This window comes from Plasmodium relictum (assembly GCF_900005765.1).
Source record: "Plasmodium relictum strain SGS1 genome assembly, contig: PRELSG_00_v1_384, whole genome shotgun sequence".
Lineage (NCBI taxonomy): Eukaryota > Apicomplexa > Aconoidasida > Haemosporida > Plasmodiidae > Plasmodium > Plasmodium relictum.
Window position 1 is genome coordinate 1 of NW_021628607.1, and position 13695 is coordinate 13695.

At 21.5% G+C, this 13695-nt stretch overlaps 2 protein-coding genes across 2 annotated transcripts; one reads left to right on the plus strand and one right to left on the minus strand.

The window, feature by feature from the left end:
• Window positions 1-102: 102 nt before the first annotated feature.
• PRELSG_0026700 (fam-j protein) lies at window positions 103-3335 on the plus strand (the record flags this gene model as incomplete). Its single annotated transcript, XM_028675645.1, has 8 exons — window positions 103-266; window positions 343-507; window positions 584-748; window positions 825-989; window positions 1072-1197; window positions 1289-1405; window positions 1497-1658; window positions 1745-3335. Coding segments are annotated over 8 exons (2655 nt in total), but the record flags the coding sequence as incomplete, so codon positions are not given.
• Window positions 3336-6549: 3214 nt separating this feature from the next.
• Window positions 6550-11337, minus strand: PRELSG_0026900 (surface-associated interspersed protein (SURFIN); the record flags this gene model as incomplete). The annotated part of the gene is given in 3 exon segments (XM_028675656.1): window positions 6550-7734; window positions 7737-10328; window positions 10459-11337. Coding segments are annotated over 3 exon segments (4656 nt in total).
• Window positions 11338-13695: the final 2358 nt, after the last annotated feature.

The window sequence follows — 13695 nt, forward strand, 5'->3', positions numbered from 1 at the left end:
AATCCATCGATTTATCCCTTGAACAGTATATACTTTTTATATATTTCAATTTTTTATTTTAACCAAAGGTTTTATGTGCATGTTATATGTTTTATTTTTAGGGACTATTCAACTATTCAAACGGAAAAAGAGTCTTATCGAATAAGTTTAATGGGAACAAAAAATGTAGAACATGAAGACCTTGTTGAATTACAAAATATTTTGGATGAAATTCTAAATACATCACCAGATTCAAGAGAAAAATCCATCGATTTATCCCTTGAACAGTATATACTTTTTATATATTTCAATTTTTTATTTTAACCAAAGGTTTTATGTGCATGTTATATGTTTTATTTTTAGGGACTATTCAACTATTCAAACGGAAAAAGAGTCTTATCGAATAAGTTTAATGGGAACAAAAAATGTAGAACATGAAGACCTTGTTGAATTACAAAATATTTTGGATGAAATTCTAAATACATCACCAGATTCAAGAGAAGAATCCATCGATTTATCCCTTGAACAGTATATACTTTTTATATATTTCAATTTTTTATTTTAACCAAAGGTTTTATGTGCATGTTATATGTTTTATTTTTAGGGACTATTCAACTATTCAAACGGAAAAAGAGTCTTATCGAATAAGTTTAATGGGAACAAAAAATGTAGAACATGAAGACCTTGTTGAATTACAAAATATTTTGGATGAAATTCTAAATACATCACCAGATTCACGAACAGAATCCATCGATTTATCCCTTGAACAGTATATGCTTTTTATATATTTCAATTTTTCATTTTAACCAAAGGTTTTATGTGTATGTTATATGTTTTATTTTTAGGGACTATTCAACTATTCATACGGAAAAAGAGTCTTCTCGAATAAATTTAATGGGAAAAAAAAATGTAGAGCATGAAGATTCTTATAATCTATCGAATACTTTTAGTGATTCACAAGTTACTCCCAATTATTTGGAAAAAGGATTCCTTGAGTTACCCTTAGGAGAGTATATTAATATACCTATACATAGAAGACATTTTATTTTTATTTAATATTTTATATATATATGTAATTTATTTTGTTTTTAGTCAATCTTCAACAATTAAGAATGCTGGTATACCCTCCAGTACAAGCAATTTAATGCTCACAGAAAATAAAGAACATGAAAAATTTGTTGAATTAGAAACTATTCCTTTTAATCCTCCTATAGAACAGTATATATCATCTTGATTATTTTCATGTATATAGTATTTTAAGTAAATATTTTATATATATATATATATATATGATGTTCCTTACTTTTAGACAAAATTTAATATTTTATATTGAGGAAAGATCCTCTAGCACAAACAAATTAATGCACATAGCAAATGAAGAATCCACTGAACTAGAAAATATTTTTCCTAGTTTTTCTATAAATCAGTATGTGTTTTTTTAAATATTTTCACATATAAAATTTCTTGTTTTAATTAAGTATTCTATATATGTATGCATGCATATTTTTTTTTTTTAGACCCTCTACAACTATTAACAATAATGAAGAAGATCCAAGCTTAGTAAATACAATAAAACAAACATCAGAAGAATATATAGGAGATGGAAAAATTGATGAAAAAATTTGTGGAGAAAATGAATTTAACAAACAAATTTTCTTTAACGACTTATCCGTTAATGAGTATGCATTTTTTTAAGAATCCACATAAAATTTTTTTTATCTAGGATATTATATACATATATGTAATAATGTTACTTTATTTTTAGTTATAGTACGGATGTTAATAGTGGTGATGCACAATCATACAAAAGAAGTGGAAAGAAGAGAAATTACGAAGATATTGATGATTCAGATGATCAGGATATTGGAGATCGTATATATATTTCTCCAAGAAAAAAATACACTTATAATAAAAATGGTGAAAATATGGTTTGTTCTGTTTCAAATATTTTCAAAATGGAAATTAATTGCTTATCACGTGATGTAGTTCCAAATTTAGAAAAATTAAGAGATATATTAAAAAATGAATACAAAGATACATATAATGATTTAAAAAAAAAATTGAACATAATCATTTTGTCATTGAGAGACATAATAACTGAGGAAATACAAAAAATTAATAATTCTGATCTAAAAGTAATAAAAAATTATTATGATCAAAATATAGAGGGAATAAAATTAGTCAAAAAAATTAATAATTCTATTTTGTCATTTAGATATACAGTAAATCATGAATTTAATAGGATAGAAGAAATATTTGAAAGAATAAAGCATTTTTTAAAAATTCTTCATGATTTAAACGATGAATATAAATTTCTACAGGACATATGTTATTTTAAATCACTTATTATAGATAATTCTATGCATAATAAATTATTTTCTCCTTCATTTATTCTATCATTTGAAACTTTAAAGCGTATTTTTGAATTATTGAAATTCATGGATAAGTTAATAGAATGTATAGAAGAATCACTTAAAAACGGATTTATATTAGGGGATCGTGTTTATTTTTGCATTGTTCAAAGGATTATAACTCTTCTTAATGTACAGATAAATACAGTTATTAGAAATAATTTGGCCAAACTTGGTGAGTTTTTGAATTTATTGAATTTATCATATGAAGACTACGGTATAATAATACAAACTATTTTTTTTTTTTTTAAAAAAGAAAACTTAAAAACTAGGGAAAAATTAAAGCAATACTTAAATAAACCCTATAAAAAAAATTCCTTAAAAGCGATTTATGATTTTTTATTAGAGGAAGAAAAGTGTATTTTATGGTACTATAATGAAGCATCTAAAATTTTTAATTTGAATTTATATGACAAAAATGAGAATGGTATATCCTTCAATGATTTAATAAATAAAGAAAGTGCTGCAAATAATTTATTCTCTCTTTATGAAACCCTTGTGAAATTGATTGGAGCTTCATTTATTAAGAAACAGTTATTCATTATTATGAAAATACGTAAATCATTATTAAATATGAATTCATTGAAAAAAAGGAAAGGTGTTTCATATGAAACAAAAGAAATTTTAACAGAGGAATTACAATTGAAATTACTTTCTCAAATAGAAACTGAAAAATGTAAAATGGAAAAAGTTAAGTTAAATATGGTAAATTTACGTTTATTTGCTAGTGTGAAATATGATATGAAAAATATTCAAGCATCAAATGATCTAAAAAATAAAATAAAGGAAATTATATCAGTTTTAAATTTCGTTCATAATATAATATATAAAAATAAAGAAAGAAATAATTTCAATCATGAAGAAATGGATAATACAGAAAATATTTTGCTTGCATTATATTACGCCAACCAAAGGTTTATAAAGCTTACAGAAAAAGAAAAATAATAAAAATACATATTAAAAAAAAATTTTTTTTTGCAAAAAAAAGGATTATTTAGTGAATTCATAAATAAAAATAATTTTTCCATATATGATTTATTAATTGGCTATTTTATTACTTTTACAGTATTTTAAATAACCGAATTAATAAAGAGAATGTAAAGAAATCTCTACTAAATTTATGTATCATAAAATGGTTTTCTAGAAATAATTACATATTATTTAAATAATTATCAATATAATTGATTATTAAAAAAATTGGTATTAACCTTTTGTAAAATAAAATGAGCTTCTAGTCAGAAAAATATAAGTTAGCCATGCACTGACTCTAGCTAAAAAAAAAAGATATATATAAAGTTATTTTTTTGTTTTGTTTATTTTATTGCATATACATGCTTGTATTTAAAAAAAAAAAATTAAATTATTTTTTTTTAAATTTTTTTTTTTGGATTGACGTTTTTTCGAATTAAAAAGAGAATTAATTTTTACTTATATAAAAACTTAATAAATAAAAAAGTATAATAATTATGTTGCATTCAATTTATATATTTTGAAATAACATTGAATAAATCAGAGTTTTAATTTTTGTTATTTGTTATAAATTTTGAGTGTGTATTTTTAAATAAAAGAATATACATATTCTTTGTAAATAAAACACAATTATAAAAGTAAGCAAATACCTGTTAAGTAATACAGAATAATTTAATGCATAATAATAAATATTATACAATTGATTTATTAATTGCCCGTTTAATGACTTTGCTAGAGTATTAAACAAACAAATTAATAAAGAGTATTGTATAACTAAATATACGTTTATATATATATTAGTTTTTTTTTTTAATTATTATAAATGAGTTTTTATTTACAAAGAATTACTTATTCTTTTAATTAAAAGCATACAGATAAACTATAATAATTAATAAAGTCAAAGTCAAAATTTTATTATATTCAATGTTATTTAAAAATATACATTGAATAATACATAAACATTTCTTTTATCTCTTAAGTTTTAATAAGTTAACATTTCTTCTTTTAATTTTTTAAAACACAAAAATTAAAACATAACATAACATAACAAAAAAATAATTTCGACCACAAAAAAAAATAACTTTATTTTTTTTTTTTTTTATTATTAACTAGCGTCAGTGCATGGCTAACTTGTACATACACAAGTAATAAACTAGCCTAGTGTACTACAAAAGGTTAATAACTAATTTTATTAATCAACATTATAAAATGCCAATGTATATATGCACATAAAACATATATTTAGTTATGCATTCTCTTTATTAATTTGTTTGTCCAATGCTCTAGCAAGGTCTTTGAGAAGGCAATTAATAAATCACTATAAGAAAACTTTTTATTTCTTTTAATAAATAAAAAGTATAATGTTTGTATCATGTTCTATTTTCATATTTTGAAATAACAGAGAATACTTTAAAATTTAATTATGTTATTTATTATAATATAATTATTTGTGTGTGTTTCTAAATTAAAAGAATATTCTTATTCTTTGTAAATAAATATATATTTGTGAAATTAAATATATATCTGTTAAGTAATATAGAATTAATTAGTTCAAACTAAATGTCATATAATATAAATTTTTCTATGTATATAATAAAATAAGTATATATATATATATATATATATATAATAAATCCATATATTTATTATATATACTTTTGATTCATTTGTTTGTTTAATACTTTAACAAAATTATTTAATATAAAATTAATAAATGAGTTAATAAAAGATATTATTAACCTTTTATAATAAAAAATTTAGTTTTACTATCAGGAAAATGCAAGTTAGTCGTATACCTTCTCTATTTTAAAAAATAAACAAATGTATAACTTTTTTATTTTTTGAGAAAAATTTTTCGTTGGGAGAAAGGAATTAATTTTGATTGTAAAAGACGAAAGAATATAAAACTTTTTATTTAGAACAAATAAGGAATATATTGCTTTTTTATGTTAATTTTTTATATCTTAAAAACGGTTAAATAACTTTAAATTAAATTTGTTATTTGTTGTAATTAAATTATTTTACATAATTATAATTTAAAAGAGAATTTAATTTTTTCATAAAAACAAAATGTACATTTTTTAAAGTAAATAAATACCTCTGAAGAAATAAAAAGCTACTGAAATTAAATATTTTGTTAATAAATTTATTTATTTATATAGCAAAAATAAGTATAAAATTAAAAATCCGTATAATTATTTACACGTGCTCTTTATTAACTTGTTTGGTCAATTTTGTAGCAAGTATTTGAATGGGAAATTAATAAAAAGCATGCATAACTAAATATATTAATTTTTAATATATATACTTATTTTTTTAAAATATATATAGTACTATTTATAATAAATAACAATTAATTTTAATTAAGAAATTCTATATTGCTGGTTAATAAAAAAATATATTAATCTTTTGTATTATAAAATTGGCTTAATAGTCAGAAAAATAGAAGACAACCATGCATTGATGGTACTTATAAAAATATATATATATATTGTTTTATTTTTTTTTTTTATACATCTTTATAATTCTAAAAAAAAAAAAAATAATTTAATTTTTCTTTTTTTTATAAAGTGTGTGAAGTTTTGAAATTAGGAGATCATTAATTTTTAATTAAAATATAAAAAAATTGATAACAAATGATGTAATGTTTTTATGTTATATTTGATTTGTATTTTTTTGAAATAACATTGAATAACTTAGAGTTTAGTTTTTGTTATAACTTAATTTTGTATTTATTTTTAATTAAAAGAATGTACCTATTTTTTATAAATAAAAATACATTTGTAAAATTAAGAATATGCTTGTTATGAAATATATAATTGCTTAGTTTAAATTAAATGTCGTATATTATAAATATTACTATGAATACAATAGAATAAATATATATATAAAAATCTGTATATTTAATTATACATGTTCTTTATTAATTTGTTTGTTTAATGACCTAGCAAATTCATTAAACAATCAATTAATAAATCAGTAAGCTAATTTTATATTACGAAAGATTAATAACATTTTTTTAATAATCACCAGTACATGAATAGTTTTATTTTCCTGACTGGAAAGATGACGTTTATTATTATAAATTCTTAAAATATTTTTTATTAATAACTAGTTCTCTAAAAAGTAATTGGATAATTAATAAATAAATTAAGAATCTATAATTATATAGTGTATACTATACTAAGATTTATAATATTGTAATATTCCATTCTTTTAAATCGTCTTCATCATTTTCTTCTTCCATTGTTTTTTCATCTTTGTTCTTTTTCATCGACCTTTCATGTACATTTTGTTTATTCCGTTTCTTTAAAATATTCCTTTGTCTCTCTCTCCAATATTTCTCAATTATTTGCGTTTCTAACATGGGATTTACTACTTCTTCTCTTATAGTATCCGTCATTTCTTTCATGTGTATCATTTCCTTTTTCCAATTCAACTTCAACTCTTGAAACCAATTTTCTTTTTTCCAACACTCCCATTTTTCCTTCTTTCTCTCTATCATAATATTCATTTCTCTTTCTTTTTCTATTTCATCTACTTTCTTATTTCCCATTTCTTGTTCACAGGATCCTTCATGTTCTTTCTTTTGTTCTATGTATGATTTAAGAAACTCATTTGTCATGGACTCTATCTCTTCCTTTTTACATTGGTCTAATACCATCATATGTATCTCTGCACACATACTAAATATTAACTTTTCCTTCTTTTTTTTCTTATCTACTTCCTCCTTTATTATCCCTACTTCTCTTCTCTTTTCTGAATTTTTTTTTTTTTCTTCTATATTTCCTTCGTTTTCTTTTATAAATTCATATCTTTCCTTCTCATATTCTTCTAATAGCTCTGTAAACCATCTCTCGTTATAATAATCTATAAATACCTTCCTTTGTCTCCGTAACCATTGCTTCCATATTTCTTTTTTCCTCTCTAATGTAGGATTACTCTCTATTTTATCTTGTCTATCCATGAATTCTAATTTATCTTTTATTTCTGTATACATATTTTCCTCCTTTTTCCATTCTTCTTTCAAATTTTTAAACCATTCTTCCTTTTCCCATTTTTCCAGTAGCCTTCTTTGTCTTTCTACCCATTTCTTCGACATCTTCTGTTTTTCTAATTCTACATTATTGCTTTCCTTTTCTCCTCTCAGCGTGACTTCTTTGTCCATTACATCTTCAATTAATTCCTCACATTTTAACCATTCATTCAAGCAAATTTCTAAAAATTCTACTTTGTTTAATTCCCATTCTTCCTGTTTACAGTCCTCTATTATTATCATTTGTATTTCAATTATAGTTTTTCTCTTCGGCTTCTTTCTCAATGTCATATAATTATTCTTTTTTTTTATTTCTTCTACCTTTCTTTCCACATGTTTCATTTTTTTTCTTCTTTTTTCTCTAATTGTATGTATTCTTTTTTTTTTTCTTTTTCAATTTCATCTTCTCTTATATTTTTTTGTGCTACATTAATTTTATCTATTTCTTTTATATTCGCTTCTCTTTTCTTTAATTCATCCATCAACTTTATAAAACACTCTTCCTTATTTTTTCTCTCTAACTTCTTATGTATCTCTTCCCAATGTTTCTTCCATATAACCTTTTGTTTTTGTAACATGGGATTTTCAATTCTTTCTTCATTATCATCCAATAAGTTTTCTTTATTCAATTCGCTCATATATTTCTTTTCCTTATTCTTCCATTCTTGCTTTAATTCAATAAAATGTTTTTCTTCTTTCATTTTCTCTAATTCGTCTTTTTTTTTTTCAAATATAATGTTTTTCATTATCTCTTCTTCCACTTCTAAAAGTTCTTTTTCATCTGAATTATCATGTAATTTTAATTCTCCTATGCATGTTTTCAGAAATTCTTTTTTGTTCAATATCCACTCCTCTCGTTTGCACTCGTCCAATACCATCATGTGTATCTCTATTCTTAATCTCGATATGTATTTATTTTTTTTTGAATCCTTAACTTCTTTATCTCTCTTCTCTATCTCCATTTTTATTTTTTCTCTATCTACTGTTTTTATATTTTTTTTCATTTCTTCTTCTGCTGCATATTTTAGTAATAATTGTCTTAACAATTCTTCTTCATCAAAAGTATGTAACTTATTTTGCTTTTGTATCCACTTCTTCCATATTATTTTTTGTCTCTCTAGCATAAGGTTAATTGTTCCCTTTTTTGCACCTTTTATCATCTCTTCTTTTTCTATTAATTCTACAGATTTATTTACCTCTTTTTTCCATTCTTTTTTCAAATTTTTAAACCATGGTTCTTTTTTCCATTTCTCTATCAACTTACCATTCCATTCCGTCCATATTTTCCATAGAGGCCTTTCTTCCAAAAAAATATTAGTAATTTTTTCTTGATATGTTTCCACTATCATATTACTGTTAATTACACTCGGATGCATACCTTCTTTGAATTCTTCTAGACAAATGCTTAGAAATTCTCTTCTATTCAATTCCCACTCCTCCTTTTGACATTCTTCTAATACCATCATATGTATTTCAATTACAGTCTTCCATTTCCACATTTTGTTTATTCTCACAATATTGCTCTTTGTTTCTTTATTTCTTTCATTTTGTTCTCCTACTTTTTCTTTTCTTTCTATTTTTTCCCTATGTTCAATTTCTTTAGATTCTTCTTTCCCACATAGTTTATTTTGTTCTATATTTTCTTTTCTTTCCATTTTTTCTTTATGCTCAATTTTTTTAGATTCTTCTTGGTCATATATTTCATTTTTTTCTACTTCCATTTTTTCTTTTTTTTCAATTTTTTTAGATTCTTCTTTGTCATATATTTCATTTTGTTTTACTTCTATTTTTCCTTTATGTTCAATTTTTTTGGATTCTCCTATGCTATATCTTTCATTTTGTTCTACTTCTGTTTTTTCTTTATGCTCAAATTTTTTGGATTCTCCTCTTTCGTATCCTTCATTTTGTTCTACTTTTTCTATTTTTCCCTTATGTTCACTTTTTTTTTGTTCTCCTTTGTCATATATTCCATTTTGTTCTAGTTCTTCAATTTTTCCTTTATGTTCATTTTCTTTAAATTCTTCTTTGCAATATCTTTCATTTTGTTCTACTTCTACTTTTTCTATTTTTTCTTTATTTTCAATTTTTTTAGATTCTACTTTGCCATATAGTTCATTTTGGTCTACATTTTCTTTTCTTTCTATTTTTTCTTTATGTTCATTTTTTTTGGATTCCCCTTTGCCATATAATTCATTTTGTTCTTCTACATTTTCTTTTCTTTCTCTTTTTTCTTTGTGTTCATTTTCTTTAGATTTTTCTTTTCCATATATCATATTTTGTTCTTCTAATTTATCTTTTTTTTCTATTTTTTCTTTATGTTCAATTTTTTTGGACTCTCCTTTGCCATGCATTACATTTTCTTCTACTTTTTCTATTTTATCACTTTTTTCTTTATTCTTATTTTCCTTAGACTTTTCTTTTCCATATATTTCATTTTGTTCTTCTACATTTTCTTTTCTTTCTCTTTTTTCTTTGCGTTCATTTTCTTTAGATTTTTCTTTTCCATATATCATATTTTGTTCTTCTAATTTATCTTTTTTTTCTATTTTTTCTTTATGTTTAATTTTTATGAATTCTCCTCTGCCATATCTTTCGTTTTGTTCTATTTCTATTTTTTCTATGTTTTCTTTATGTTCATTATCTTTAGATTTTTCCTTTCCATATATTTCATTTTGTTCTATATTTTCGGTTATTTCTTTATATTCATTTTCTTTAGATTCTTCTTTATTGTACATTTCATTTTCCAATATAATTTTGCATATAGAAGTGTTTTCCTTAGAATTTACCGTAAAACTTTTTATATTACTCTCTGATTTTTTATTTGAAAGTCCTAAGGATATTGGTACACTATCTGTTTGTACTTTTTTCTTTTTTTTCTGTTTTTTTTTTTTCTTTGATTTACGATTACCAAGACACCACCCAATAAAAGTACACTATTACACATAAATAGAAAATATTTAATTTATAAGATATATTTTTTTTCTGTTAATATTTTTCAGTAATATTAATAATTAAAAAAAATACAAGTATATATACACAATTTATATGATCATTTTGTCTTACTCTATACAGAAGTATAAGAAGGAGAAGAATTCCCAAAATTGATCCCAAGGAAACAAAAATAGGAATAATGGTAGATGTATTAACTGTAGACGAATCTTTAATAAAAACACCTGGAGGTGGATTCGTAGTATTTACAACATTAACAGATGAAAATGGAATAGACGGAGTGCTACTATTACCATAAAACATATAATTATTAATAGAACTTCCATTGGTACTAGAATTTTGATGTTTAGGAATAATGTTTGTAGATAAATTATGTGCGGATGTATTATTTTTTAAAGTACTCAATACAGCGCCTGAATTCATTTTTGTAGCATTTAATATAGTTGAAGGTATTGATGCACTTATTTGTTTTGGTGTAGTTGCAGGTTTTAATGTAGGTTGGGGTGCTAATGTACTTTTAGCTATTGATGTATTTGTGAATGTAGATATAGATGCATATGAAGGCGTTGGTGTAGCATTGAATGTAGTTCTATTATTTGATGTGGGTTTATTCGTAGGTATAGAGGTTTTCATAGGTGTAGAAGTGGATGTAGGATTTTTTTTTTTCCTAGGTATTCTCTCACAGGAGAGATTGGAATACTGTTTCATTTTGTTTTTTATAGATTCTTCGATTTGCTTCCATAATTCTTTAGGATCTTTTTGAACATTTAATGATTTATATTTATTTTCAATAAAATCATCTTTTGTGTCGTCTACGTTATTATTGAAGTCATTACAAAGTCCTTTTTTTTTTTCTTTATCTCCTTCTATATTAACATCCTTAAGTCTACTATCAAAATTATTGATAATTTGTTCCTTCCAGGTGTCATATTGATGCCCATATTGTGAAGCACTTCTAGTTTTTCTTTTATTGATTTTTTTTTCAGTATTCATTCAATCCTTAATTCTTATTGTGTTTATTATTTCTATTATTTAGTTTAAATATATGATTTAAAAAAAGAGTATATAAATATATATTCCATACAATCATTCAAATGCTAATTTTATATTATGTTAAAATAATACTAAAGCATTCAAATAGTGCAAATAAAAATGGTAACATTAGTCAAAAATGTAAAGTTACTATAGTATCATTAAACATACTAATAGGTTTTATATTAAATTGTTATAATTTCTAAATATAAATATTTCATAATAAGAAGTTATTTGTAATTTGTTTTTTCCGAGTAATTTCTAATAATATAGTTATTTTTAGATAAAATTGTCTCATAGAAAAAAAATAAAATAATTATTTAAATAAAAACATATTATTTAAAATAAAAATTAATAAAGTAGTAAAGAAAAAAAAACATTTTACAAAAGATTTTTATATAAATGTATTATATATTTCATTTTTGTTATTTTACATTATTGAATAAACTGCTTTTAATACAAATATATAAAGCATGATTTTCATTCGGATTGAATATTTTTTTTCTCATTTTCTATTTTTTAATAAAATTTCTTTATAAATATAAATATTTATGTTTGAAGAAAAGCACTTTCTTGTGAAATAAGTATTTTTTTTTTAGAAGTATTAAAATAAATTATTGTAATTTTATTAGTTCACTTTTGCATTTATAATTATTTATAAAGAATTGAAAAATTTAAATTTAAATATACAATTTTTAAGTTTAATTTAAAAAAAAAATAAGTTTTGTAAAAAAAATTATTATAATTCATAATGAATATTTTTTTAATTATTTAAGAGTTATATACATCAGTAGTTTCTATTTTATTATCATTCCATTGTAAAAAAAAATAACTTTTCTGATCTTTATATCGATTTTCTATTATCTCTCTTTTTTTTATTGTATTTTTGTGATACATTTTCATTTCTAGAATATTAAAATTCTTAAATCATAAAAAATAGTCTTTTAATTACAAACATAATTTTACATGTGGAGATAAATTAAAAAGTACATGATGAAAAATCATTTGAATTATGAAAATTTTTTAAAACAAGAATAAATTAATAAAATTATAGAAGGAAGAAGAGAAAAAGATAGAGAACATATTCATTTGCTCAAAAAAACAAAAATATAGTTGCATATACTTGATATTATCAACATATTAAAAAAGCATATACATTATCCGAATTAAGTTCAAAAAAAAAAAAAAGAAATAATTTTAAGATGATTTTTTTTTTTTCTAGTTATAATATTTATTAAAATATGTAGCAAAAAGAATCTTATAAAAAATTAAAAATTATTTATTTTTTTTTTAATTTGACTTATACTATTTTTATTTATAAATAATACTCAGTAGTATCACTTCATTTACAAAGAAAACAAATGACAAAATAATAATTTTCACATTTTTTTTAAAGACATATTTTTGCTATAATACTTTTTAAAATATAGAAAATATTTAATTTTAACTTGATGTATATCATTATATTCTAAATACTTTTTACTTTTCATAATTTATTAGTGATTTATTAATTTCCCATTCAAAGACTTTGCTAGAGTATTGAACAAATAATTTAATAAAGAGCATATATAACTAAGTGTATATATATATATATATATATATATATATATATATATATATATATATATACTTATTTTATTATATATAATATTTAATTTGAATTAAATAATTTTGTATTGCTTAACAGACATGTTTATTTTATGAATGTATCTTTATTTACAAAAAAATAATTATATGTTTTTAATTAAAAATACTTATAAAATTTATAAAAAAATAACCAAAATAAAACTTGAAGTTACTCAATATTATTTCAAAACATATAAATCAAATACAGTATAAACTTTATATTGCTTATACATTAATTTTTTATCTTTCAATTAAAAATTAATAATCTTTCAACTTAAAAGATCAACTTCCCAAGAAAAAAAAAATTAAAATATATTTTTTTTTAAATTACAAAGATATAAAAATAAAATAAACAAAAAAAATATAACTATGTATATATACATATATATTTTTTTTTAACTAACGTCAGTGCCCGTCTGATTTCTATTTTCCTTAATAATAAGCTAATTTTATATATTTGATTTATTAATTGGTCATTTAATGACTTTGCTAGAGTATTAAACAAACAAATTAATAAAGAGCATTGTATAACTAAATATACGCTTATATATATATATTAGTTTTTTTAATTATTATAAATGAGTTTTTATTTACAAAGAATTACTTATTCTTTTAATTAAAAACATACAGATAAACTATAATAATTAATAAAGTCAAAATTTTATTATATTCAATGTTATTTCAAAATATACA